Source organism: Xylaria bambusicola (assembly GCF_022495145.1).
Source record: "Xylaria bambusicola strain CBS 139988 unplaced genomic scaffold F5B22scaffold_21, whole genome shotgun sequence".
Classification (NCBI taxonomy): Eukaryota; Fungi; Ascomycota; class Sordariomycetes; order Xylariales; family Xylariaceae; genus Xylaria; species Xylaria bambusicola.
In genome coordinates, this window is record NW_025953574.1 from 99,962 (window position 1) to 124,649 (window position 24,688).

Here is a 24,688-nt window from a genome sequence, read left to right on the forward strand (position 1 = left end):
GCAGTAGGTACATGAGTATTCAGGAGAGAAGCAAGCTCTCTGGACCATTACAAATGCATAGATGAGGTTGCTGGAATATCTAGGTATTCATCGTTTTGATGGCTCTTATGGAGGAGTTGCTGTCTAAAGAGAAGCCTCAAATGGACCCCACTTGGGAGCTAAGGCATCGTCAAGAGGGAAAGCAGCCTCACTTTCAGCTATTCGGCTCATTATACTACCACACATTAAGTGGTATCACTATTGAAATGGCCATGGGCTGCAATTCAGAAACAGCCTGTGACCATATACTTTACCGCAGATAATCGAATAGCTTGCAGAATAACCATTCATTGTCCCAGGCAAGCACTTTAAGCTAAGGGCTGTTCATGTTCTTCGGGAGACATGCATGCAACATCGAAAATGAAACGAGTCAATAAGACCTAGGCGTCTAAGGTTAGTTAGATATAGAGTCAAAGTCAACTACCAAAGCCAAGAAGGAATTGGTTGGCCGATGACTTTCGCAGCCCTTGTAAATATGTTGTCGACAGTTACTGACTATCAATTTGAGACCGCCGACTAGGTTTTTTTTGGAGCAGCATAGTTATCGTTTTCGGACTAAACGGTATACCTACAGTACTACCTACAGTATTTTCATTATAGAAGAAGCTCTTCGTTTTGGCTGGTCGGTGTCCCCGGGCAATATATGGTACTCTACCAGTATATTGCATACGAAGGACAACATTATACAGATCTACCCGAACGATAAGGAACTTGCTGTAAAGGGAAAACGGCGCTTAAAGATGATGTTTGGGTATTTAATAAGCACAGCTAACCTTTTGAATTCACAGACAGTGACGTGTATGTATCCCGTCGTCTCACCCACAACTCCTGGTTATTCTGGGCATTTCGCGCTTGAGTAGTATGCGCGTGGGGAATCTACTTATAAAAGACCCCAAGAATTCCTTTCTAGAATATTTCGATACTCTATGTTCAAGGTCCCATTGATGGTGTAATGGGAATATTCGTCTCACTGGGTCTGTAAGCCAGGAGGGCGTGTACATAGTGAATGGTACAGTGGCGCTAGGTGTAGGTAGGTACCTAGGTATCTGCTGGATCTCCCCACCCTACAGTAGTAGCCTTGATTTTTTTTTTTTTTTTTTTCCCACCTTAGGCCTACCATTCCCTACCTACCAATGCGCATGGGCAACAATTTCTATATAGTTGCCATAGCAGGTGCTTGGAAACTAGAGTTGCGTTCTCTCAAGCGCCCTCTGGTATGTAACCGGGCATCGCAGTAATGCGATTGGCGACCCGAGCATTACGACAGATACAGCCACAGCGATCCGTCCCTCATCCACGATGTTCTCTCTCGCTTCCTAGCTTCCAGCGCCATGCGGACGAGACTCGCCATTCCGTCGTGCGAGCCGACCGTGGCACGCGAGTCTTCTCAGTATCATCGCCCCGCAGTTCTGTAGCGGATTATGATTTGATTCGTCCCGAGATACTGTCTTTCTCTCACGCGCCGGCTAGGATCATTGTTGCTTCGCGACCTTCACAAACCCCCCTGAGCAGCTCTCTGATTCAAGAGACAAAGGCTTTTCGCAAGTGGAGTGCTCTGCTAGCTGATCCTAACCGCCTCGCCGTCGAAACCGACTTCTTTCGCCAGGGTCCTGCCAAACAATGGCGCAGCCCATTATTGGTCGACAAGTTTGAGAATTCCGGAGACCTGGCCCTGTGGGCATGCCTCCTCGACTATCAGATGCGCATTAATGGACCTGCGGGGGTAGTTCACGTGTGGAAGGCGCTCTGGGGTCGCAAGACTTTGTTTGACGTAGACAGCCCACTAGCTCAGATGTTTTGGCGCGTCATGCTAGACGGGGCTCTCATGTCGGATGATTCATCTATTTTGGAGGGTGTATGGGTTTACAGCGAATGGATGTACCATTTGCATCGAGTTAAATGGCCACATCTATACACTACTGTCATGAAACATCTCCTTCGCACTCATCAGCATCAACGAGCTCTCCAATGGCAACTTCGGCTGATACCTAATTTCTATCCCGGCTTGGACGAATTTACTAATCTTATAAAAGAGTTCGTTCTCGACAAGGAACTCTACCGAATGGATACACTCTTAGCACTCTACAAGACCAGCCCTGAGAAGAAGCTTTATACAACTTTGCTCCCTTACCTTTTCAATCTCGGAGAATCGCAATTGGCTAGGAAATGGCGAAGAATCTTTATTATACATGGCGAAGAACCGTCGCTTCTAGCACCAGTTCGACCGTTTCTTCGATTCTTGCAAGGTTATTACCCTAATGACAAATTTACACGTAAAGAGCATGCAGCTTTGAAGTTTACGCCCGCAGTGGCGAAGGATGAGCAATCTGATCTATCTCGAGAATTCATGAATCTCGTCCACGGACGCACATTTGGCATCACTGCCAAGGACTATAATGATCGGCTTGGGGCTAAGTGGTTTGCAAGTTCTTGGGTGAGCCTAGATGTTGCAATCTCAACAGTATCGGCTATTGGCGTCGAGAAAATAGGGCCTCTATCTCTTCAATCCATTGCTCTCCGAGCGGGAAACGCCGAAGGTCTCTTAAATCGCATCGCTCAACTTCGAGAACATGGCATTTCGGTTGTAGAGTCAAATTATTTCCGTCTTATTTTCTATCTAGCGAAGCAAAATGACAATGAAGTTCTTGACGATCTTGTACGAAGCGATCTTCATCCAGAAGTTTTTGATGATCTCAATCTTCAAACCCGACTGATCGATTCTGCAGCTGATACATCTGACTGGCAAACCCTAAGGCTATTGTTGATCTCGAGGCTTGTGGCTTTCGAGCAGTCAGCTCGGAGTGTAGCTAATGATGTACTACGACTTCGCTTTGAGAGGAGAAGCCAAGACGGCGTGCTGCAAATCCTTGAGCATATGAAGGCAAGGAATATTGTTCTCAACTTTGAGGAAGCAAGTCATATTTATGACAGTTTGATTGAGGATTACAAACACGGTCAAAAACGTCTTGATTCCCAGCCCTCTGTGTTCTATCTTTCTATTTTCCGCCAACTGAAATCTATGGACGTGCCAGTGCCTGTTAGCCTCTGGAAGCTTATTATGCTTAGCATGGCTCGGCGAGGACAAATCGAGGACCTGGCAAGACTTTCCGTCGAGGTCGTAGACATGTTCCTCACCTCAATGTCCTTCCGGCCTGGACTTATACCCGTCCATATCTGGGACCTTCCGGAAGCTATAAGATATCCGCTTGGAGGCGTCGAGAATCTCCTAGGGGTCTACATCCCTCAAGATATCCCAACAAACCACCATAATCACCCTCTACATGAACTATTTGACAGCAAGGGTTTAACTGAAATGATAGAAAATGCCTTCCTCGCTCATCCAGGACAAGGATTTCAACCCAGATCGGGCGCTGAGTCACACCGACGCCTATCTCAAGGCTCGCAGATCACTAAAGCGATTCGATTATTACGCGCTGTCAATGATAGAGGCATGTGGCTCCATTACAGGAAAATTCGGTTCGTCGTGACGAATTGCTTCGTAAATATTTACGGACCGAGCACTCCAGTGGACACTAGGCAGCGTTTAATGAGAGCGAGCAATACTCTTCGACTGGATGAAATGAAGACCCTGGTTGACCACGCCTGGGGCGGTAAACTACTGCCGCCCATAGAGGATCTAATCAGGATAGTTCGAAAACGTCCCCTCGGTGCGACTCTTCGCAGTCGCAAACCGGCGGAGCCGATGGAATATGAAAGTGGCATGGATGACTGAGCCTGGCAGCGTGGACTGCCCAAGATGAAGCCTGTATAAATGTTGTATAATAACAACTTTGTATGAACTTGTATATATAAATATAGACAGACGATACCCAACCCTTGTAGACAAAATATGTACAAGTAGATATCAATACCTACATCATGGGAATAGATAGGCTAGGACAAAGAAAAGTTCCAATCGCAGACGTTAGCGCACGTGCTATGGCCTGCTTCGCTCTCATTAGGTTCTAATGCTACAAGGCTATGGCGCAGATGGGCCACATATGCCAACTCAATCAAGATTTGAAACGTCACCGGTTTGTCGCGGGCTGCTTGCCATGGCTCATTCGCTGTCAAGCAGTCTGCCCGTTGATCTCAACCCTCACCACCATTTGTACCTATTTGGGCATCCCCTATCGCTGCTCCATCATCATTTTGACTATTGCTGCCCCCTCCACTGCTGCCACTACTGCCACTGTGGAATTTGGGCTTGAGAGCGAGCAATATTATAACACCGGCGATGAGCAGTATAAGCAAGAGAATGAGCTTTCGCTTGGTGGATCTCTTCTGGTAGCCCGAGGCGACGACGAGCTCCTTCTCCGCGGCCTTTACGTCCGTGGCCATGCGCTCGACGTTGTAATCAATACGGTCGAGCATGGTGCCCTGGTCGATAACCATGTTTTGGAGGTCTCGGAACAGATCCGACAGCTCAATAATACCTTGTGCGATATCCTCGATTTCGCGCTCGCGCTGCAGGATGACGGCATCATTGCTATGTAGCAGGCGCTGGGCCGTCGTCTGCTGCAGCGCCGACTGCGAGTAAGATCGGTCTGCATCGGACTCAAGCAGCGAAGGGTCCGCGGCATAGCTTGTTGCGCTGGGGGCCCCGAGGGGCGTCGCGGCGCGGTCGCCGCCGGGCGATGCGGCACCTAAGCTGGACATGCCGCGCAGTTCTGTTGGAGCATAAGATTAGCATATACGTCGTCTTGAGATGGAATGACTAGCGAAACATTTGGGCCGCTCGCAGCGAGGATTCATCCTGGAGAAGCTAGACCATGTTTAGGTAATAAAAATGAAAACGCACTTTTTAAATAGGCACTCTGCTTCTTGCGAAAGCCAGCGCTGGCCTCCTGGACGCGACTGGCAAGGTTGATTTGTATATTTTTGGCCATTACTTCCTCGGCCCTCGTCATTGTGCCGGTCTGCTGGCCCTCGCGGACCATCTTCTCAATTCGCTGGATACAGCGGTGGCAGTCATGGAAGCCCTTCGTTATGCTTTGGGTCAGGCGCTCGATGTCGCCCTCCTCGGCGCGCTTAGCCTCCTCATCGTTGAAGCCTGGCAGTACGTGCTTTTGGTGTAGGCGTTCAAGGGTCTGGGACTTGCGGGCGACATCGGCCAGGAGGTCTGTCACCTCGTCGCTAATGTCGGCCCATCGAGGTGGTAGCAGGTCCATCTCAATGACGGTGTCCCCATCGTCGTGGTAATCGCCTCCTGACAGCAAGCCCTGGGTGTCCTCAGCACCACTTCCTCCCGCGCCGGCACCTCCAATGCCGCTACCGGAGCCGAAATCTTGAAAGCCATTTCTACTGGGTCCGAGGCCGTACCGTGTCTTCTTGGCCGGATGGTGGGCGTAGGACTGTCGATATGATATATAACTAGTTGTCAGGAGATCCCGCAGTTAATGACAGGTACCATAACGGGAAGAGAGAGCTGTATCATGATTGATTTCAACAGAACTCGGTCGCAGTGGCTACTTACAGGTTGGTGCGATCTCGCCACATGGCGGACGCCGAAGAAGGCCAATACGGCCGTCAATAGTGTGCCTGATGTTTGCTATGCAGTGCGAGGACGAACAGTAACCGAGACAAGACGAAGCCGGAGAGACAATGGACAAGAGACGGCGAGCAGGGTTTGAGACGGTGTAGCAGTGCAGCGGTTACATGTAAACGGCGCGAATCAGTGATACAGAGTTATCGTAGCATACAAGCGACGGCATGGATTCTTGGTGAATTTGGTCAGTGAAAGGTGAGTGAAGCAGTAAGTACTTAGGTTTGTATCGAGCTGCCAGGTACAGCTGACGTAGCTTCAAGTTGGCGTGTTGGATGGCGCTAAAATGGGCGAGTGTGGGTTCTAGTGCTGCAGATACCTAGGTAGTGAAGCCTCTGACTTGCTCTGACTTCCTAGGTCCCTAGATATCTACGTATTAATACAGGTATTTGTTAACATCCACTATAGACATGATCCTGAAATCATGCCAATTGTTCTAGGGAAAAAAAAAAAAAAAAAAAGAAACTAACAACATTCATAAATGTATACATGAAAGTCGCATGCTTGGTAAGTAATGCTACCGCGAAGATGCCTACTTGAATGTGGGCAGGTGCCGGGCTGGTCATCGATATCATCAGTAGGTAGCAAGATAATATCTAGGAAGTAGATTTCGATATTCATGCCATAATTTTCTTACATTAAGGGGGTTTAGGTAAATAGAACAATTCGGCCTCCATCTAGAGTATAGAATTGGGTCTCATACTACCAAGAATTTGACCAGGCAGAAGCAAGAGCTGCCTACACAAATTTGGTGGTGGAATCATCAGTATGTATCTTGCCAAATCACCGAATTTGCACTATGCCAAAATATTTACTATGTAGCTCGGCATTCGCAAAGGCTGTTCACGAAATATCTTGGACAGGAAGCCCTCTGAGCCGTAGAAGCAGTGCAGGGACAATTTGTGATTCTCCTTTTCAACAATAACGCTGCCCGAGAACTCAGAACAGGCGTCCCATTTGACACGAAGCTATCTCTATCTATACCCATGTACTATTATACTCGTTAGGTATTATAAACGAAGTTGAATGTTAGCTACCGTATTCTATTGGTTTCTTGTCAAATAGCGAGGGGCATCTAAGCCCTGCTTGTCTCACGTTACAGATTGACATTTAGGGAGGTAGGTGTTACGGCGGAGTGCCTACGAAGTAGGTAGGTAGGTAGGTGCCCAGGACCTAAGGCTGCCTTACCCAAGGACTTTTAGCCTTCTGAGTGGCCTCCCACCGCCTCTAAAATAGCGTCGTCAGCCCTGCTACCCATTCCATCAGTCCCCCCCCCCATTCTTATTTCAAGGCCGACTCGTGGAATCGAACGAGGATACTATTATCTTCCACACTCCTCCTACAAGACCACACCTATCCCACCACCCATTTGGCTTCGTGCTTTTTATTCCCCATAACTAGCGCCCTCGACACTCGCTCACAAACGCAGATTCTCATCGCGTTCCATCATGGTCAGTTCCCTGCGAAAGCCACCAGTGTTCCCCGCCTTACGCCATTACCTTGAGAGCCCCGCGCTCGTAGACTTTGCACCATGCTAACCTCTCCCCCCCTGTGCCAGGCCGATTCCCTTACCGAAGAGCAGGTCTCCGAGTTCAAGGAGGCCTTCTCCCTATTTGTAAGTAGGCATCGCCCCTCAGTAACCCATCCGCGCTGCGTCGTCGCTTTCCTGAAGCTCGCTGCTGAGTTGACTCGCCGCTAATGATGATGCCTCCCCATGTAGGACAAAGATGGTGATGGTGAGAATAGCCTTGCGTGACGTCCCAACCCCCTTAGTCGCTTGTCAAAACTTGTTTCTCGAGCGATCGTATACACCGAGAATTTCTACTCTTCTCTACCCCTTCGCCAGTCTTGCTGTCTAGTAGTCGGCGCGGTTGGCGCTGATTGAGTACTCTATTGCAGGACAAATCACAACAAAGGAGCTCGGCACCGTCATGCGATCACTAGGCCAGAACCCCTCCGAGTCTGAGCTTCAGGACATGATCAACGAGGTCGATGCCGACAACAACGGAACTATCGACTTCCCTGGTAAGATAGATATGTCGTAATGCGATGGTGGGCTGCAGGTTGACGCTTGGGTGCATAGAGTTCTTGACCATGATGGCCCGCAAGATGAAGGACACCGACTCTGAGGAGGAGATCCGAGAAGCATTCAAGGTCTGTATACCCTCTGGGGGATGGGGTCGGTTGGCGACTGACGTTTAACCAGGTTTTCGACCGCGACAACAACGGTTTCATCTCGGCGGCTGAACTTCGTCACGTCATGACGTCGATTGGAGAGAAGCTCACTGATGAGGAGGTTGATGAAATGATTCGCGAGGCCGACCAGGATGGTGATGGCCGTATCGATTGTACGTCATGCCTCACAGCAAACCTCAATTTCGTCCCTGTTATACTAACCACCCGCAGACAACGAGTTTGTCCAGCTCATGATGCAAAAGTAAACTTGTTCGGTCCCACAGCGCAAGCCTTTATAGTCCGTTACATACCCAATACATCTCATGAGACGCTTTTTATGGTCTGTTTCTTTTCCCTTAACATAGGAAGGTTGGAGCTGGAGTTGAACCGTGTTGACTGAGGTTTAATGACTGTCGCCGTGTAATGTTCCTCTCATATGGGACTATCTAGCTTGATGGACGAGAAGTGGGATGGGCTTTCCACCAAAGGGCCCAGCCTCGTCTTTTTCGTGTCTCCTCTCAAAAGGGGCTTGTGATAATTGAGTGGTAATTGAGGATTCATCTTGCTACGTGCCCGTTTGCTTCTCCATTGTCTCGACCTATCATCTATTTCATGATATACGTGCCTTGCAACATTGTTCCCTTTTGCCTGTACCCATCAACCCACGAGGTCGTGTCAGCTGTGAGCCCATGTGAGGTGGTAGCCGCCAGCTTCATCGGTTCTAGCCAAGCAACTTTAACAGTTCCAGTCAACTAAACTATGAGGTTGCACCTTATTTCGAGCCGAATGGCACATGTTTGCTCTCAAAGGTGGGGTAGGTAGGCATACGTAGTGTAGGTAGACCCTAGGTAAGCAGAAGACTTCCAAGGTTATCTCTACTTGTCTTTCGAGGTTGAGGCAATCCTAATCTTGCTACTTATTATAGCTTTTGCTGGAGTAGGTATCTTGTAAGTGTGAATGCTTTGGAGGACAACGGGGATATAGCTCATTTTGTAGTGTACTGGATTCGATATTACTCCCTGATACAGTATGGACAGTCAGCACATAATATCGATAATACCTACCATACCCAGGCTCGGCCAGGCTCGCCAGGCAAATCGGTTTGTATAGCTTTTGTCGGATTATCTGTAACCAGGGCGAACGGAAAGCCGGGCGTGATCGGAGTTCTAGTCGGAGCCTCGGCCGAGCTAATTACAGTACGTAGTAGTAGACGTAAAAGAAGAACGACGCTACAGGGAGGTGGACACAGTAGCCGTCGTGCACTGTCCCCATGACGGCATTGCATTCCGCATTTGCTAATCACAGTATCTACTTCCTTCCGGCCTATAATTTTCTTGTGTGAGAAAACCGCTCGCACGTGTTGGAGCTGAATACGAAGCAACAAGCAACGTTTTGAGGGCGACTCTTCCGACAGCGTCGTTCCAGCGACGATGCTACTGCGCACAGCGACAAGCTTCCGAACGACGACGACACAGTCGCTGTAAATTCCAAGATGGTGTCGCCACCCGTTCGGCAGGTGCTGCTGCCATTTCCCCAGCGCGGCGCAACCATCGCAAACCTCATTGTGCGCCCTGCTCTCCAACCTTACCACGCCCCTTTCTCCCCTCCCTTCGCTCGAGCCGATGCTGCCGTGAACTTTACTCCGTCTTACTCTCGGTCAATTTCCACCTCGCCCTTGACCACCAGGACTCGTCCAGCACCTAATACACTTAATCCCGCCAGTACATCACCGCTCAAAGCCGCCATCGGCCTACGTGGACGAGGGGCCATTCTAAGGCGACTTTCTGTTACGTCAATAAACCAGAAGGATTCTCAAAGCAGAACCATTGACAGAACCCAAAGTGCGACACTTCTGGGGTCTAGGTCCGGTAATGCCAACAGCAGCGACGTAGTTAGTATACCAGAGGGCGCAATTAACGCAAGTTCCCAGCCCGAGAGCCACGTTGCTATTGAGAAACACACGCCCAGCTCTTCTCTTGAAAAGGGCACCAAGGCAGGACGGTTAAACCTCCGGGCACGTCTTAGTAAGGAGAAGGACGAACCTAGGAAATGGTCTACTTTAAAAGAGATCTGGCGGCTGCTTCGGATTGCACGTCGCGAGACGTGGCCATTGTTGGGTGCTGTTGCTCTGCTCCTTATTTCTTCCGCTGTTACTATAAGCGTTCCTCTCACTATTGGAAGGGTTATGAGTAAGTCGATTCAGGGATTCAATTCGAAGTCCTGCGAGGGGTACTCATAGTTCTGTACTAATCAGGCCATTAGATCTTGCCACAAGCGATTCAGCAGAAACTAAAATATTTGGTCTCACTTTATATCAATTCTTTCCAGCTCTGGCTCTAGTCTTCACTATCGGCGCAGCTGCCAACTTCGGTCGTATTGTACTCCTTCGAGTCATTGGCGAGCGCGTTGTCTCGCGTTTGCGCTCCCTGTTGTACCGCAAGACTCTCGCTCAAGAAGGTGAATTCTTTGATGCCAACAAAGTGGGCGACCTGACTTCTCGTTTTATTGCTGATACGACCATCGTTGGTAAGAGCATTACGCAAAATGTTTCCGATGGCCTACGGTCCATCATCAGTTGCACAGCAAGCTTTATCGCTATGGCTTGGATCAGCCCCAGTTTAGTATTAACCATATTCCTCGCGGCCCCTTTCATCGGCGCTGGTACTGTGATTTACTCACGAGTCGCGAGGAGATTAGCGACGCAGTCACAGAAGGCCCTAGGCGCCCTTAATAAGATTGGTAATGAGCGGCTAGAAAGTATCCGCACGGTTCAGGCGTTTGCGGGTGAGTCGCAGGAGGTCGGTCGGTACAATACACAGGTCAGGAAACTCTTCAATATCGGCAAAACGCAGGCCTTAACGGATGCACGTTTCTTTGCTCTCAATGGATGGCTCGGCAATATGATTGTCATCGGTCTGTTGTGGCACGGGGGTAGTCTTGTTCGAGAAGGGTTCCTCACTCTTGGCGACCTGACGACTTTCATGATGTACGCTGTATATGCTGGGACCAGTGTTATAGGAGTCACCAGTTTCCTTTCAGAACTCATGAAAGGTGTTGGAGCCGCGACTCGTCTGTTCGAGCTTGAGGATCGTAAACCGGCTATTCCCCCGACACGTGGCATCCCCGTTCGATCCGCCAAGGGTCTGATAGAATTTTCAGATGTCTCTTTTGCTTATCCTACGCGCCCCGACAATCAAATCTTCAAGGATATGAGCTTCTCAATCCCTGGGGGTAGCAATGTATGCATTGTCGGCCCGTCGGGTGGCGGGAAGAGTACTGTAACTTCGCTTCTGTTACGCTTCTACGAGGTTAACAGCGGCACAATCCGTGTGAACGGAGTGGATATATCTACGATGAATGCAAAGCAACTACGTCGGTGTATCGGCGTAGTCGCTCAAGAGCCAGTCCTTTTTTCTGGCACGATAGCGGAGAATATTGCATATAGCAACCCGCGGGCGGACCGCGCTGCCATTGTCCAAGCTGCTTCACGAGCCAACTGCACGTTTATTAGCAAGCTTCAAAAGGGTCTGGACACGGAAGTTGGTTCCCGAGGCACGCAACTTTCCGGAGGACAGAAGCAGCGCATCGCCATCGCTCGTGCTCTCCTCAAGAACCCTGATATACTCATCCTTGATGAAGCCACATCTGCCCTCGATGCCGAGTCCGAGGTAGCCGTCAATGCCGCCCTTGCTCGACTCATGGGTGGCAACATGACAACGATCTCGATCGCCCACCGCCTGTCGACGATCAAGAGATCCGACATCATCATTGTTCTCAACAACGAAGGCTCGGTCGCCGAAACTGGCTCCTACACCCAGCTTAGTGCTGATAAAGATAGCGCTTTCAGTAAGCTCATGGAGTGGCAGATGACAGGTGGTGAAAATCCACACCCCCCAGCACCACCTTATCGACCACCGCATGAGCCAGAGACGGTCGATGAAGAGTTCGAAGCCCTTGACGAGGAAGAAGTCGATGAAGAAGATAAGGAGGGTGAAAAGCGGCCGAGGTAGAAGGGGGGTTTTTGGACAGCCTCAAAAACTTTGTCATTGTTTTTACAAAAACCACTTGTATTACCATGGAGAGAATGTGATGCCCTCAGCTGATTTCCCTCGCACTGTCATGCATCAGAATCTTTTACGCGTTTTGTTTCTTGCCTGATCGGGAAGAAGAATAGGCTGGGGCGTTTAGAATACGATAGAATCAGGTATGGCAAGGTATGATACCATATACACATGGAAAGGAGACATTGGAGTATGACATCGGCGAAAGGAGCGCATTAAGGGGGATGCCGCCATGCACTTGTGAGACGATAGGGCGGCTTTCCTGCTGGAGGTATATGTGAAGAAACAAAGAAAGAAAGACATGTAGATCTCTGCTGTATATTATAAATGTACATATACTCAACTTTATGTCGTCTTATTTTATTTGTTGACTAGTTGCCGCATGCGATTCAGTGGCAACTGGGGCTTTGCAGCATTTATGTACTTCCTTCTCTTATGGTGAATAAGAGACTCACTCTTGTGGTGTAGTGTAGTCACGATCGAATATGTACAGATATTTGGATAATTATCTCCACTTATATGTTGATAGAAAGACACTTTTGCTCCCTTCTTAATCCAATGGTTTATTGGTCGTCTACTTGCCACCTCCTAATGAGTCTGTGATTCAAAGTACCAAATGTTTTCCACAGATTATCCTGACAGGTAGGCCGTACAACTCTTGCTATTCGTGACGTAGGTATATATTCCCATATACCGGGATATATATTGTATATGTAGATATGTATAGTTATTAGCCATATCAAATCAGTATTATATCGATGATGGCAGTCTCATTTGTCTTGGGTTAGCTCTGCCGAGAATCCAAGCGGATTTCAACAAATGGACTTTATTCCAAGACCAAATAACAGCAGTGGATAGATAGTCCAATGATTGATCGGACTCGATGTTTGTCCGTCCGGATTCAATATCCCTCCGTCGGTAGGTAGTCGACCTAGGTACCTAGATTTACTGTATGTTATTTGCCTACTACCGTACATGTAAGTGGCATGCACTGCCAAATGATCTAACCTTAGTAGGCAGTATTACGGTGTCTACATGATGACACTAATCCAATTTGCCATTTCTTCAAGCCATATTAGGCAGTCTTGGCCCCGTGTCCCGGTAGGCGGACCTGCTTAAAGTAAGTACTACCCACCGGTTCTCACACAGGTTGCATCTACTGCTCGTCAGCATGTGAATCTCAGCCTCATCCCGTAATCTGCAGGTCTCCACCTCTCTCTTATTCGAGGATATACGAAAAAAACTCCTTGGTACTTTTCATTGCTTCGATCATCTGTCCGAGTTCTAAATTGGCATCATTCCGTGTTGAGGGAAGGGAATTGAAATCGAGAAGACAAGCAGGAGAAAGCATCATTCACACCGTCTTCTATTGCTGTTTGGGACGACTGAACGTAAGTGTCTTTGTTATAATTAAAAGAACTCGCTGTGTAAGTTCGACTTTTGCGCTCGAGCACTATCACAGCCATTTTTAATTCTACGTCATTCCAATTCGGTATATACAGGCCATATCCGAGCGCAATTCTTTGAACACACTCGAATACTTTGGATACAGGCGGGATACTGCAAATACACATATCCCACTACTACACGCTGTTCAGCCGCCAGCATGGTTCAAATCACAGAAGGAACCTTCAGTATCGATGATGCGACACTGTACACAAAGACATGGCTGGTAAGTCATATTTCTTCAAATCGCGTACCCCATCTTATCTATGTCTCGTACACACAACATGTATACATACATGCAAGTATAAGCATAGATCAACCAGTTAACATTTAAGAAACCAAGCCTGATGGCCCCATCAAAGCCAAGATGATCATGTTCCATGGTTTCAGCGACCACGTCAACCGCTATTATTCCTTCTTCCCCTACCTCGCTGAGCGCGGGATAGCCGTCTATGGCGTGGACCAGCGGGGTTGGGGCCGGAGCGTGAAGAAGGACAGCGACAAGGGCAAGACGGGGCCGACGACCCGCGTGCTCGCAGACATGGCCGCCTTCATCCGCACACAGCTGCCCTCGGACGTCCCGGTCTTCGTGCTAGGACACTCGAGTAAGTCGTATCCTCCCGTAGACAGAACAGAAGACAAGCCGTAAACTAAGTTTGCTAATGTCTCTCGATTGCATATAGTGGGCGGCGGTCAGGTCTTGACGTTGGCCTCGACACCCGTGTACGAGGACCTCATCAAGCAGATCCGCGGCTGGATCTTGGAATCGCCCTTCGTGGGCTTCGCGCCAGAGCTCCAGCCCTCATGGCTGCTCGTCGCCAGCGGCCGCCTGGCCTCGCACGTCGTGCCGCACTTCAAGCTCCACCGGCCCATCCCACCCGAGGATGTGACGCGGGACCCTGAGGTGCAAGCGAGCAGTATGTAACCACTGGAGTCCATTTTCTTCCTGTTCTAGTTACTCCCGGAGGCCATAGTTGCATATTAGGGGCACAAGTGTGTCTCGGGAATATGCAGTACTCCCAAAACTTAAGAGTAATTACTGACTTCAGCGATTGTAGTCCGCGCCGATGACCTCATGCATGACTATGGGACACTTGAGGGGCTCGCGCACATGCTCGACCGCACGGACGGGCTGTCCACGGGGAAGCTCGTGATATCGAGCAACGTCAAGTCGCTGTTCATGGTGCACGGCACGGCGGATAAGGCCACGAGCTTCGACAAGAGCAAGGAGTGGTTCGAGCAGAACAAAAACAGGATCCCTGATGCAGAGTTCAAGGCCTTCGAGGGCTTCGCGCACCAGTTGCATGCTGATCCTGGAAAGGAGCAGTTCTACGAAGATGTGGCTGCTTGGATTCTCGGGAGGTCTCCTGACGAGCCAAAGTTGACTGTCGATTCACATTTGTGAGGGAATGGTGGAACTGTGGGTGATCCCCAGGGACCCTTAGCCTCGGGGTGTTGGGAAAGGCTGGAGATGCCGTGTTTTAGTATCGGGGCCGCCAGAGAGCACCTTCTGAAAAGGGGCTCTAGCACTTAGCCCTGCGTAGCAGATCGTGGATAATTTAATAGGCAACTCAAATCCGTGTGGAACACATGCCGATGATAATGAAGAATGGCCAAGGTGGTAGTTTGGATGGAGGCCGCTCTATCGCTTAAATTAGAAGGTCTCGTAGACGCACTTTGCGATGAGAATAAACAGTTCATATTTCCATATTCTTTCCATCTGATTTCTTCTGCTCTTATGGGTTTCCTTTTTCCTGCCCGATCCTTTAGAGCGTTGTGTCGTTCGAGGAGCGAAATCAATACCTACGATACCCGTGTCAACATAGATAGATACTAGCATCCTGATTGCCATTCGACTACTGAGTATAAGCTAGCTGTACCAACCTCGCATTCAATAGCATGTAGGCGATGTATCCCGAAGAGTCCACTGGAAGTAATGTTTAAGCTAGGCGTCAGGCCTCTCCGAGTCGTGTGACTAGCCCAAGATTTGCAACCACTAAAAGCACTTCATGTACCCAGGTGTTACCCAGTGCATCGTTCCTCTGGCGGCCGCCACGTCAAGCCGAGATTTTCAAAGACCCTTTTCTCAGCTGTTAGCATATTCGGAGCCGGGTTCCCATCAGCATCACTCTCGAGATCGACCCATTCGCCGCCATCTTCGCGCATGCGCACGCCACTGCTGTCGAATTTCAACCGCTTTACCTTCTTACAGTAACGTCTAAGGTCTCGCTCGAACGTCGTGCCGCCCGTCCAACCTACTACGGCGCAGCCTGCTGTTCTCCAGGGACTGACTACAATGAACCCGTCAGTGCCTTTGTGATTAGTAGATTACTAAGTCTATGGAAAGCCACTCACCGATAATGTCAACCCTTCTGTGCGGATTCGGGTTCTTCGAGGCTTTGGCTTCGTCCCAGTTGGGATCCTGCCATACTACTAGAGCTTTGTCCAACGTATCGAATCCGCTCCCGGCCTTGCGATCTTCACCTTTCCAGGAGACAGGAGCCTGTCCGCGTTCGCTATTCTTGGTGCTGAGGGTGAGCGTGTGGGTGACGTATTTAGTCTTTTCGAGACTCGTCACGATCTCGTTGACGAAGAACTCGGTGGCAGAAGGGTCGGGATGACTGAGGATAACGTCCACATCGCCACTCGCCGCCTTCCCTCGTCGGTAGCCGCCGACGATGACCATCTGGAATCCCTTCTTGATCTTATTGGCGTGCTCTAATATTATGTCCGCGATACTCTTAACTTCGGCGCGAGGAATCTTCTCTTGTAACTCTTCGTAGTATTTGACGCCGATCTGTTGAACTCGGGTGATAGAGTCCCACCCAAACTCGACGATATCGTCTAAATCCCGCCACCCACGGCTATAGAAATCGTTGGCTGTTTTCGCTCCGACGCCCCATATCTCGTAGAACAGCATTAGGACTTTCATTTTCGAGTTTGAGGCGGCCTCTTCAATATCTTCCAGGGCACCGTATTCTTTCCACTGCCTGTACAGTTCTACGATCTTAAGACCACAGCCTGGCAACCTGGCAACTTCTGTCAACTGCATCAGACCCAGAATCTCGTACGTATAAGGAAAGGAGCTCGGTTCTTACCGGAGGTAGAGGAGAGTGGATATGGATATGCTGCTATGGCGGCAATACTGGTGGAGTAAGCTCGAACGCCTACCTCGTCCCCTTCCAAAGTCCTGAGTGTCCTTACTTTCTTAAGTTGCCCGATGAATGTGTTATTAGGGCTGTTGAAGGCGGTGGGACGCTGGCAAGAATATTCCATACGTAAGTAGTCCGGCACAGGCGGGAGCCTTGCCGTTCTCTCGTGCTCTGATGTAGATTCCTGCGCGAGATGTGGACGTTTCGCGTGAGTTGTTCTCGGATGCTGTGAAGCGGGTCTATGTCTAGACCAACCCTGTGATACGGGCTGGCTACCAGTACCATCCTCCCTCGCGCGTTTGAGTATGTCTTCTGCATTAACAATTGGCTTGGTGCATGGCGCCGCTGTCTTTCGGCCCATGTATACTAAGTAATCCTCAACGGGTAAAACCGTGTCCTTGGCTAGACTGTCGGTAAACCATGCAAGCCGGACAACTTGCACTATCGAATCATCTACTTCCCAAGCTATCCTGGTGTTGCCCTGGCTAGTTTTACCACCAGATGAGATTGTCACATCATCGGTGTGGCCATTTTTAGCTTCTTCACCGGAGCTACCCTCGGTGCCCGACGCAGTACTATCACCCGACGCGGGGATGCGTTGGGGGGAGGGAGAGAGCTTCCTGCGCTTCGCTGGGCGTTGTGGTTCGTTCGATATAGTTTTCATAGCATCTCTGCTACTCATATTGCCCATGGTTTGGTCTGGTAGTGTGGGCTTGACTTCATCTGTGAGAAGCTTACGAGACCTAAGTTCTAGGATTGCGCGAGGCCTTTTCGTTATCTTTCCTAAAACAACCCTGGCCTCATTGATGTCGTAGGTCAATGTTGGGATCCGACTTTCAATTTCTGGTAGCTCATCGGCTCCGAAATGCGTGGGCAGCAGGAATATAGTAGGGAAAGGAAGATCCCTGGCCATTGTCACATTGAATCCAGGATAGTTGCGGCCCAATACACGTTATTCGCTTTCATTTCCCGGTTTTCTTAAGTCTGAATTGTGTGTTTCTTGGACCAGACGACATACATGACTACGGTTTTCCGGCGAGAGAAATAAGCGAGAGGGTGTGGCTGGCGGTTATTTTTTTTTGGACCTACCTAATCGGCTGGCTCATAGAAGGGAATCTTCTCGGTTTGGGTTATGGGTCTGGATCTGAGAGTGCCCACGGGAAGAACATAGTTGCCAAGTTGTATGAATCTATCAACGAGTAGAAAGTAGGCAGGTGTTTATTCAGTTAGGTCGAGGGAGGCTACTGAGGCCCGAAAATAGCAGGTAACAACACCTTTATGAGTTGAGTTGTAAGTGCGAGCGTTGAGATTCATGTACGTCATCATGAGAATCATGGGTCGGGCTCAGTTTGCCCCAGTCAGTTCGGACCAGTGCATGACTATATTATTTCATTTGCTCAGTGGTTATACAGCGCCTGCCTCCAATAATAATGTATGGACATATTCGACCATGGACAATCGTAAAGAAGGAGACGATGATAATACCTATGCACGTGTGCTCGTCCCTACGACTCGCCAGAGAAGTAGTGCTATCCAGACTTGACGTCTTTCTATTCAGCCTGGCCGAGTTAGGTTCGGTTACTACTACGTACCTATCTAAGTATCAGTTGCATACTCCAAGTATACTGTAGGTATAGGTACATAGTGGGTACATGTCTACTTACAGTACGTAGGTACACCTACCGTAGTTGACGAGGCCCCATCTAACTCAATCTCAGCGCAACAAGTTCTCTCGATACATTTCTATCCGGTGTCGTCCACGGCTTTCCCGCTTCTATTCGACCCTGAACCGACACCAACATTGATATTTACGCATTCCCCGGAAAGAACACGGCCCTGGGTAATCTATTGAACCAGTCCTGGTCACTGCGACTGGCATCGCTTGCCATTGCCATTCTCCCATTCCCATTGGCGTTTGCAACCATTGAAGCAATGCCTCTTTGTACTCTGTGCCTTTCCTGACAGGACTCATTTCCTCTTCTCACCGCCGCCACCTCCATCTCCTCTGTCGCCTCCTTGACCACACTCCCGATCGAATCATCTGTACAAATGGATGCCACCCAGACAACTACTACATAGGCAGCAGCAGGTTTGGCGCTGCTTACGTCTCGGGCGACTTTGGACGGCGCATCGACGATTGTCTTCGCGATCATATCTAGGTTCTCTATCTAGCCCAGGCTCAAACTGAAGCTCAAACTCAAGTTTAGGATCGGCCTTGTTCACACTAGCGCTCTTTTCGTGGCCTATTTGGTGTCAAGCGTTCTGTCGTTAATACAGCCGACGTCTCGTTCCGCCCTTCGTCCTCAACTGCGACTCGTGCGCGTCCACCCACTCTTATTCTTCGCCGATATTCTTCGCGCATTACCTACATATCACAGGCACTATCATTTTCCGAGTCAGCATGGATCTAGCGCAACAGCTCGTGCGCTCCGTTGCGCGCACTTTCTTGAACTCCCCCGACATAGACACGAGACATGTCCTCATTGTCGACGCCCTCGTTATTCATTCCGCCCTCCGCGACGATGATCTCTCCTATCTGATGAGCATGAACTTGAAAGACCTCCACCGCATTTGCGCAAAACTTCGCGATGAACGCTTGTTGCAAGTGTATGGCAGTCCCGACTCGTTCCTCTGCTAGATTCGACCCTGCTAACGCGGCTGACATCCTATAGTCATGTGCGGCCTGAGCTGAGAGAAGGCCAGCAGCGCCCCACGAACCGAACTTACTACTATATCGATTATCGTCAGGCTATTGATGCCATCAAGTGGCGCGTTTACCATCTTGACAAGGCCGTCCAGGGCAACGCGAAGCCCGCCAGCGAGAAGAAGGAGTACTTTTGTCGTCGATGCCGTGCCGAATGGACGCAGATGGAGGTCCTGGACAAGGTAGATCCCATTAAAGGGTTTATTTGCCATCGTTGTGACGATGTTCTTGTTTTCGATCCCGAACGCGAAGCCGGCGGCCACGAGCAGTCCACGAAGCTCAACAACCAGCTTCGATTTATCACCGACATGTTACCTAAGCTTGACGCCATGGTGGTACCCGAAAATACCTTTGAGACCGCTCACGCAGCCGCACGCCCTGTAGTCCGTGATGCTACCAACCAAGCGGCGCCATCTATTGTTGTCGAGAGTATTGCGAAGCCCACCGCTGTCAAGGGTATGGCGAATACGGGACCTCAAAGCATTGCCGTCGATATCACCGAGTTGGAAGGCCCCACCGAGGCAGAAAAGAAGGCCGAACAGGAACGCAAAGAGAAGATTGCGCGATCCAACGCCTTGCCAGAGTGGCATTTACAGAGTACTGTCACTGGCGCCTCGTATGGCGGGCCGAACCAGCCTGCCGTCACCAAGACCGATGAGGAAGAGGACAAGAAACCCACCGACCAAGGTGACGACACAATGCATAGCGAGGAAGTCACGAATCTATTCGAAATGCTGGCACGACAACAAGCTGAAGAGGCCCGACGGAAAGAAGCCGAAGCTGACGAGTCAGACGAGGAGGACGACCAGGATGATGAAGAGGAGTTCGAAGACATCGTGAACAACACCGGGACTGGCGAGAAGCGCCTAGCGTCCAGCGCCACAACCAGCGTTGCTGACACCCCGGCGTCAGAAGAGAGGCCACCCAAGAAAGTTAAGGTGGAAGAACCTGCTGATGAAGCCGATAGCGATGATGAGGATGTCGCTTTTGAAGACGTATGAGTGTGGGTTCGACGCCAGTTCATCCTCTGCTAGAATTTTACTTGAAGTTTTGCAATCACGAAGCACACTTAGTAGAGTGTGGGCAAGGGCAAGCTGATATGTCTGAGTTGGTAATGGCACGGCATGGTCGTGGTTCGGCTGGTGTAATTCTGGCGTGATATTATCTGTCTTGTTTTCCCTCGCTTCTCCACAGAAAAGTTCTATCTCCCCTTGATTCCTTTTTATTTAACTGATACCATAGAGCATCTGCATACTACATACAAATATGGAAACGAACGAGGGCGTTCAATTACAATAGACCGGGCGCATCAGGGCAGGTAGGGGGAGGGGAAGCTTTTATAAAAATAAGGGGAAAGCCTTAGTTGGGCAGGACTAGGGGGTGAATATCTTTACTTGAATAGCGATTTGAATCGGAGGGGAAACCGCCAATGGAATTCCTTGACAAACAAATAATTTTTTTTTGTGAAATAGTTGGCGCGCGATGAATTTCAATGAAGTGTATTGAATCAGTATTGAATTATTTGTTCAACTTGGATTTTGTTGGTTAAGCCTGTGTTTTCTATAAAATATTGTACAACACTGAACCTGAGCCTACTTCTTGCAGCATACAAGTGCTGTCTCCAAGCACCATGCTATGCTGCCGCTGCTAGTCATTCGCTCCTTAAGAAAGAGCGTGCTAGAGCCGCAGAGAAGCCAACATACATATAGGCTACCTACTAGTGAGACTTGAAATCGCAAAAATAAAACTTCAGTTATCATGGTCGGCATCGCAGCAGTGAACAAGAATTTGTAATGGGGCAGAAAACCAAATTGCAAAAGGACCTCCTCATCCTCCTAGAACCCCGTGCATAGTATCGTGTCTCTTACGTGACGTACACCCGCGAATTGTGAATGTTTTCTAAAAAGATGAACCCGTGATGTTGTTCTAGACGTATTTCCGTAACTATTAGGATGTTAGTAGCTAACTTCAAGAGAGTATATAGAATTATAAAGAAGGGGAAAAGGTACAGGAAATAAATCGGGGTGGTTGGTACGGGGAAGGAGAAACTCACATCTAAAGTCAATGTCTTTGAACTGTTGACCTCTTGATCTCTGTAGACGCCTACTAGACTCTCGCTATCCTGGAACAGGCCGGCCTTGAGACTGATGACAACAAACTGCATTCCGGGACCTGCGTGGTTCCTGATGTAATTCTTGATCTTTTCGACATTGGCATTATCCAGGGCGGCATCGACTTCGTCGAGAACGAAGAAAGGGCTTGGCTGATAGCTGTGGATGGCGAAAAGCAAGGCCAGAGCCGCCATCGTCTTTTCGCCACCAGATAAGTGCTCCATATCACGGAAACGCTTCAGTGGTGGCATTGCGTGGTATTTGATGCCTGAAAGATATGGTTTGTCTGTGTCTTCTTCAATATCGAGGTAAGCTTGACCACCGAGTGGGTACTGGTCTGAGCGAGTCAAGTCTTTGTATACTTGTGAGATTTGTTCACGGATATGCGTGAAGGCCTTGTCAAACAGTTCGAAACGCTTCGCTTTAACCTCGTCGAACGCTTCCTTCGCAGCCCTATGCTGTGCCTTTGACTCTTCGAAGTCGTTTTCTGTCGCCTTGAGTCTGGCCTCGACGACTTCCAAGCGCTCCATAGCTCTCATGTTCGGATTCAGCTTTTCTAGTTCCGCTGTGAGAGACGAGATCTTTTCCTGCAGCTGGTCTTCTACGTGCTCCGCATCGGGCTATTCAGGACATTAGTATCTGATAGAATGTACCAACCAGTCTTAATAACTCACATTTTTCAGCTCGTCATCCAAGTCGTCATAATTAATCTCGATGCCATAGTCATTCAGTGCGTCCTCCATCAATTCGGCATCGTCGCCCTCATCTACATCCATAGCATCGGGATCCTGGTGTAGAAGGTTATCCTCGTTGGGCAGGTTATCTAAAGAACCCGCAGTGAGGGGGATATCGACCTGTTCCAAGCGACACCTTCTTAAGAGAGCAAACTTGCCAGCGCTGTTTTTCTGAAGTTCTGTTTCTAAAGCTGTGATTGCCTTCAACCTGCTCTCGATATCTTTACTTCTCTTCTGCACATCAGCTTTAGCGCTGTTTACCTTTTCGTTCTGTGTTTCAAGTTCCTCTTTCAGCTGCTCTAGTTGCTTCTCAAGAGCTGCGAGGCTATCCTTGTCGCCTCCCATGGCCTCTTCAATTTGTGCCTTTTCTTTTTTATATGCCTTGATGTCCTGGGAGAGTCTCTTCAGGCGATCGTCTAGGGTACGAAGCCTGCCCTCTGTCTCGCTATGCCTGGATACTTCCCAACTCTTATTACTTTCCAAGCGAGATCTTTGGAGATCGAATTGACTGCGTTTTTCAGCGGCTTCGGCTTCCCAACTACCTTGTTGCGCCTCGTACGCCCGTATATCTGAGTAGCCCAGTCGTTTGCAAAAGTCGGCAAAGACCTTATCTTCAACCTGTGCGATTGCTGCCTTGAATTTTTCAACGGAGGAACGAGTCTTCTGCAACTTATTATCCTCTTCTTTGAATTTAGGTTGCCACTCCTTAAGTTGTCGTTTTACATGGTCGAGTTCCTTCTTTTTATCAGACAGGTTCTGTTCAAAGTGTGCCAACTCGTTTTTGGAATATTGCAGCCGCTGCTCTAATTCTGCAAGTTCGTTGCGCACCGTTTCTTCGGCTGTGTTGCGACGGTCACTTCGTGGGAGTGCATCTAACTCTTGCTGATTTTTTTCTATCGCTCTCTCCAAGCTTTGAACATCAGCATCTTCAAACCGACGTTTACCCCCCTTGTGGTCAGGACCATGACCACCGGTCATTAATCCAGCCTTATGGATGACTGTGCCATCTAGTGTTACCGCTTTGACGCGTATACGACGTTCGAAGGCAATGTGCTTGGCAATATCCAAGTCGTCGCAGACGATGGAACTGCCGCACGCGTAAGACATTGCGCGCTCGAGAGATGGGTCGAAGTCGATCGTATCAATTGTCAGTCGCGCACCGGAGATACCCTTCACAGCAGTATTCACAGCATTAACCTTGATATTGTCGAGAGGGATGAAGGTCATAGGTGGAAACCTCTTTTCTTTCAGATGTTCAACGCAGGCAATACCGGTTTTTTCACTATCGACAATGACCGAGTCAAAGTCCCGTCCGAGTGCTGTAATAACGGCTTCATCAAACTTTTTCTGCTTTGGCTTACAGAGGTCGCCGACTTGTCCTTTGACACCAGGAAATAGGCGCTTAAGAGAAGCAATCATCTCCCTCGTCCTCCTTTCTTTATCACTTCGCCGTCTTCCATCGTCCGCATTTTCTAGTTGCTTCAACAAGGCAACCCTTTTTTCGTGGAGCTCATCCCGTCTTTGAGCGGTCCGACGCTTTTCTGACTGTATGGCATGAAACTCCTTCTTTTTCGCGTCGATATTTGCTGAAAATTCCTTAACTGCGGCTTGTGTGGCATCTCTTCGCTCTTGGATCGTCGCTAGTTCAGCCTCAAGTTTCTCGGCCGCTGCTTGATAGGCATCAACCTTGCCTCGAAGACTATTGACCGTAACTTCATCCGTCTTCAACTGACGATTGAGATTTTGCAGTTTGGCTTGATTTTCAGAGGACTTAGACATCGCCTGTGCTCTCAAAGAGTTGTATTCTTTTCGATCAGAATCACTTAGCTCTTTGCCTTGTTTCTGCATTGTCTCTTTCCACTCGTCCTCGAAAAGTTTCTGTGCCTTTTGAACCGTCCCCAAGTCCTTCTCGATCTTGGTGATCAGTTTTGCTTGCTCGTCGCGCTCTTTCTGTACCGACTCAATGCGCTTGCGGACGGCATCCGCCTGACTAGTAGTTTGTTGTACTTTCTCGTCAATGGGAACAAGATTATTTTCTTTCTCTTCAAGATCCTTTTCTTGTTTTTTTATCTGGCGCTCAACTTTGTGGACTTCTTTGGCGGCGTTGACCTGCTCTTTTCGGGCATCTTCGAGCTTTCTTTCGAAAGATTCGACATTACGGCGGAATTCTTTTAGATTTTCCTGGTGCTCCTGTATTTTGGCACTTGATTCGTCCATGACGCGCTGAAAGTTGTACAGTTTCCAAAGCACATGGGTAACGATAGCAGTATCTCGCTCGTTGGTCTTCTCTTGAAAGCTAAGTGCTTCCTTTTTCTGCTCTTGGTATTGTCTAATCTCAGAGTTAATGCCGCGACGCCTCTGGAGCTGAAACGCAGAGTTTTCAGCCGATTGATCGGCCTCGCTCTGCAGTCTTTCATACTCGGCCTTGTATTCCAGGCTGCCAGAAATCTGCTCGATCAGGCGGGTAAGGTCTTGAGGTGATTGAGAGGCAATTGCCTCGACATCGCCCTGGAAGACAAGAAAATTTCGGGCCTTGATCAAGATGTTTTCGGCTTCAAGGGCCTCATTGTACTGCTGGGCGGTGACGACGCGATCATTGATGCGATACTCGCTTGAGCCCTGATTTGTGATGGTACGCTTCCATCGCTGCTCGTCTCCTACATCATCTTCGTAGACGGCCATGACCCATGCGGTCTTGGGGTCACCTCGATTGGGTTTATC

At 49.2% G+C, this 24,688-nt stretch overlaps 7 protein-coding genes across 7 annotated transcripts; 5 read left to right on the forward strand and 2 right to left on the reverse strand.

The window, feature by feature from the left end:
* Positions 1–1,115: 1,115 nt before the first annotated feature.
* On the forward strand, positions 1,116–3,951 carry F5B22DRAFT_185125 (uncharacterized protein). The gene has a single exon (XM_047969456.1). It carries the CDS (start codon positions 1,277–1,279, stop codon positions 3,770–3,772), a length of 2,496 nt encoding a protein of 831 aa, XP_047830664.1. The 5' UTR covers positions 1,116–1,276; the 3' UTR covers positions 3,773–3,951.
* On the reverse strand, positions 3,952–5,874 carry F5B22DRAFT_185165 (t-SNARE). Its single transcript, XM_047969457.1, has 3 exons — positions 5,516–5,874; positions 4,841–5,412; positions 3,952–4,709 (listed from the first exon to the last, which is right to left on the reverse strand). Exons 1-3 carry the CDS (start codon positions 5,536–5,538, stop codon positions 4,132–4,134), a joined length of 1,173 nt encoding a protein of 390 aa, XP_047830665.1. The 5' UTR covers positions 5,539–5,874; the 3' UTR covers positions 3,952–4,131.
* Positions 5,875–7,032: 1,158 nt separating this feature from the next.
* Positions 7,033–8,025, forward strand: F5B22DRAFT_636409 (calmodulin; the record flags this gene model as incomplete). Its single annotated transcript, XM_047977281.1, has 6 exons — positions 7,033–7,035; positions 7,143–7,203; positions 7,484–7,609; positions 7,668–7,738; positions 7,791–7,932; positions 7,991–8,025. The coding sequence occupies 6 exons, from the start codon at positions 7,033–7,035 to the stop codon at positions 8,023–8,025; spliced, it is 438 nt and encodes a 145-aa protein (XP_047830666.1).
* A 1,007-nt stretch (positions 8,026–9,032) lies between these two features.
* Positions 9,033–12,374, forward strand: F5B22DRAFT_607007 (P-loop containing nucleoside triphosphate hydrolase protein). Its single transcript, XM_047974959.1, has 2 exons — positions 9,033–9,948; positions 10,022–12,374. The coding sequence occupies exons 1-2, from the start codon at positions 9,252–9,254 to the stop codon at positions 11,767–11,769; spliced, it is 2,445 nt and encodes an 814-aa protein (XP_047830667.1). The 5' UTR covers positions 9,033–9,251; the 3' UTR covers positions 11,770–12,374.
* Positions 12,375–12,998: 624 nt separating this feature from the next.
* Positions 12,999–15,071, forward strand: F5B22DRAFT_607010 (alpha/beta hydrolase). Its single transcript, XM_047974960.1, has 5 exons — positions 12,999–13,211; positions 13,373–13,492; positions 13,610–13,871; positions 13,950–14,183; positions 14,325–15,071. The coding sequence occupies exons 2-5, from the start codon at positions 13,427–13,429 to the stop codon at positions 14,669–14,671; spliced, it is 909 nt and encodes a 302-aa protein (XP_047830668.1). The 5' UTR covers positions 12,999–13,211; positions 13,373–13,426; the 3' UTR covers positions 14,672–15,071.
* A 217-nt stretch (positions 15,072–15,288) lies between these two features.
* F5B22DRAFT_646640 (uncharacterized protein) lies at positions 15,289–17,331 on the reverse strand (the record flags this gene model as incomplete). Its single annotated transcript, XM_047978762.1, has 3 exons — positions 15,289–15,557; positions 15,622–16,305; positions 16,365–17,331. 3 exons carry the CDS (start codon positions 17,329–17,331, stop codon positions 15,289–15,291), a joined length of 1,920 nt encoding a protein of 639 aa, XP_047830669.1.
* Positions 17,332–18,695: 1,364 nt separating this feature from the next.
* On the forward strand, positions 18,696–20,419 carry F5B22DRAFT_185345 (uncharacterized protein). Its single transcript, XM_047969459.1, has 2 exons — positions 18,696–19,025; positions 19,091–20,419. Exons 1-2 carry the CDS (start codon positions 18,820–18,822, stop codon positions 20,121–20,123), a joined length of 1,239 nt encoding a protein of 412 aa, XP_047830670.1. The 5' UTR covers positions 18,696–18,819; the 3' UTR covers positions 20,124–20,419.
* The last annotated feature ends 4,269 nt before the right edge of the window (positions 20,420–24,688 follow it).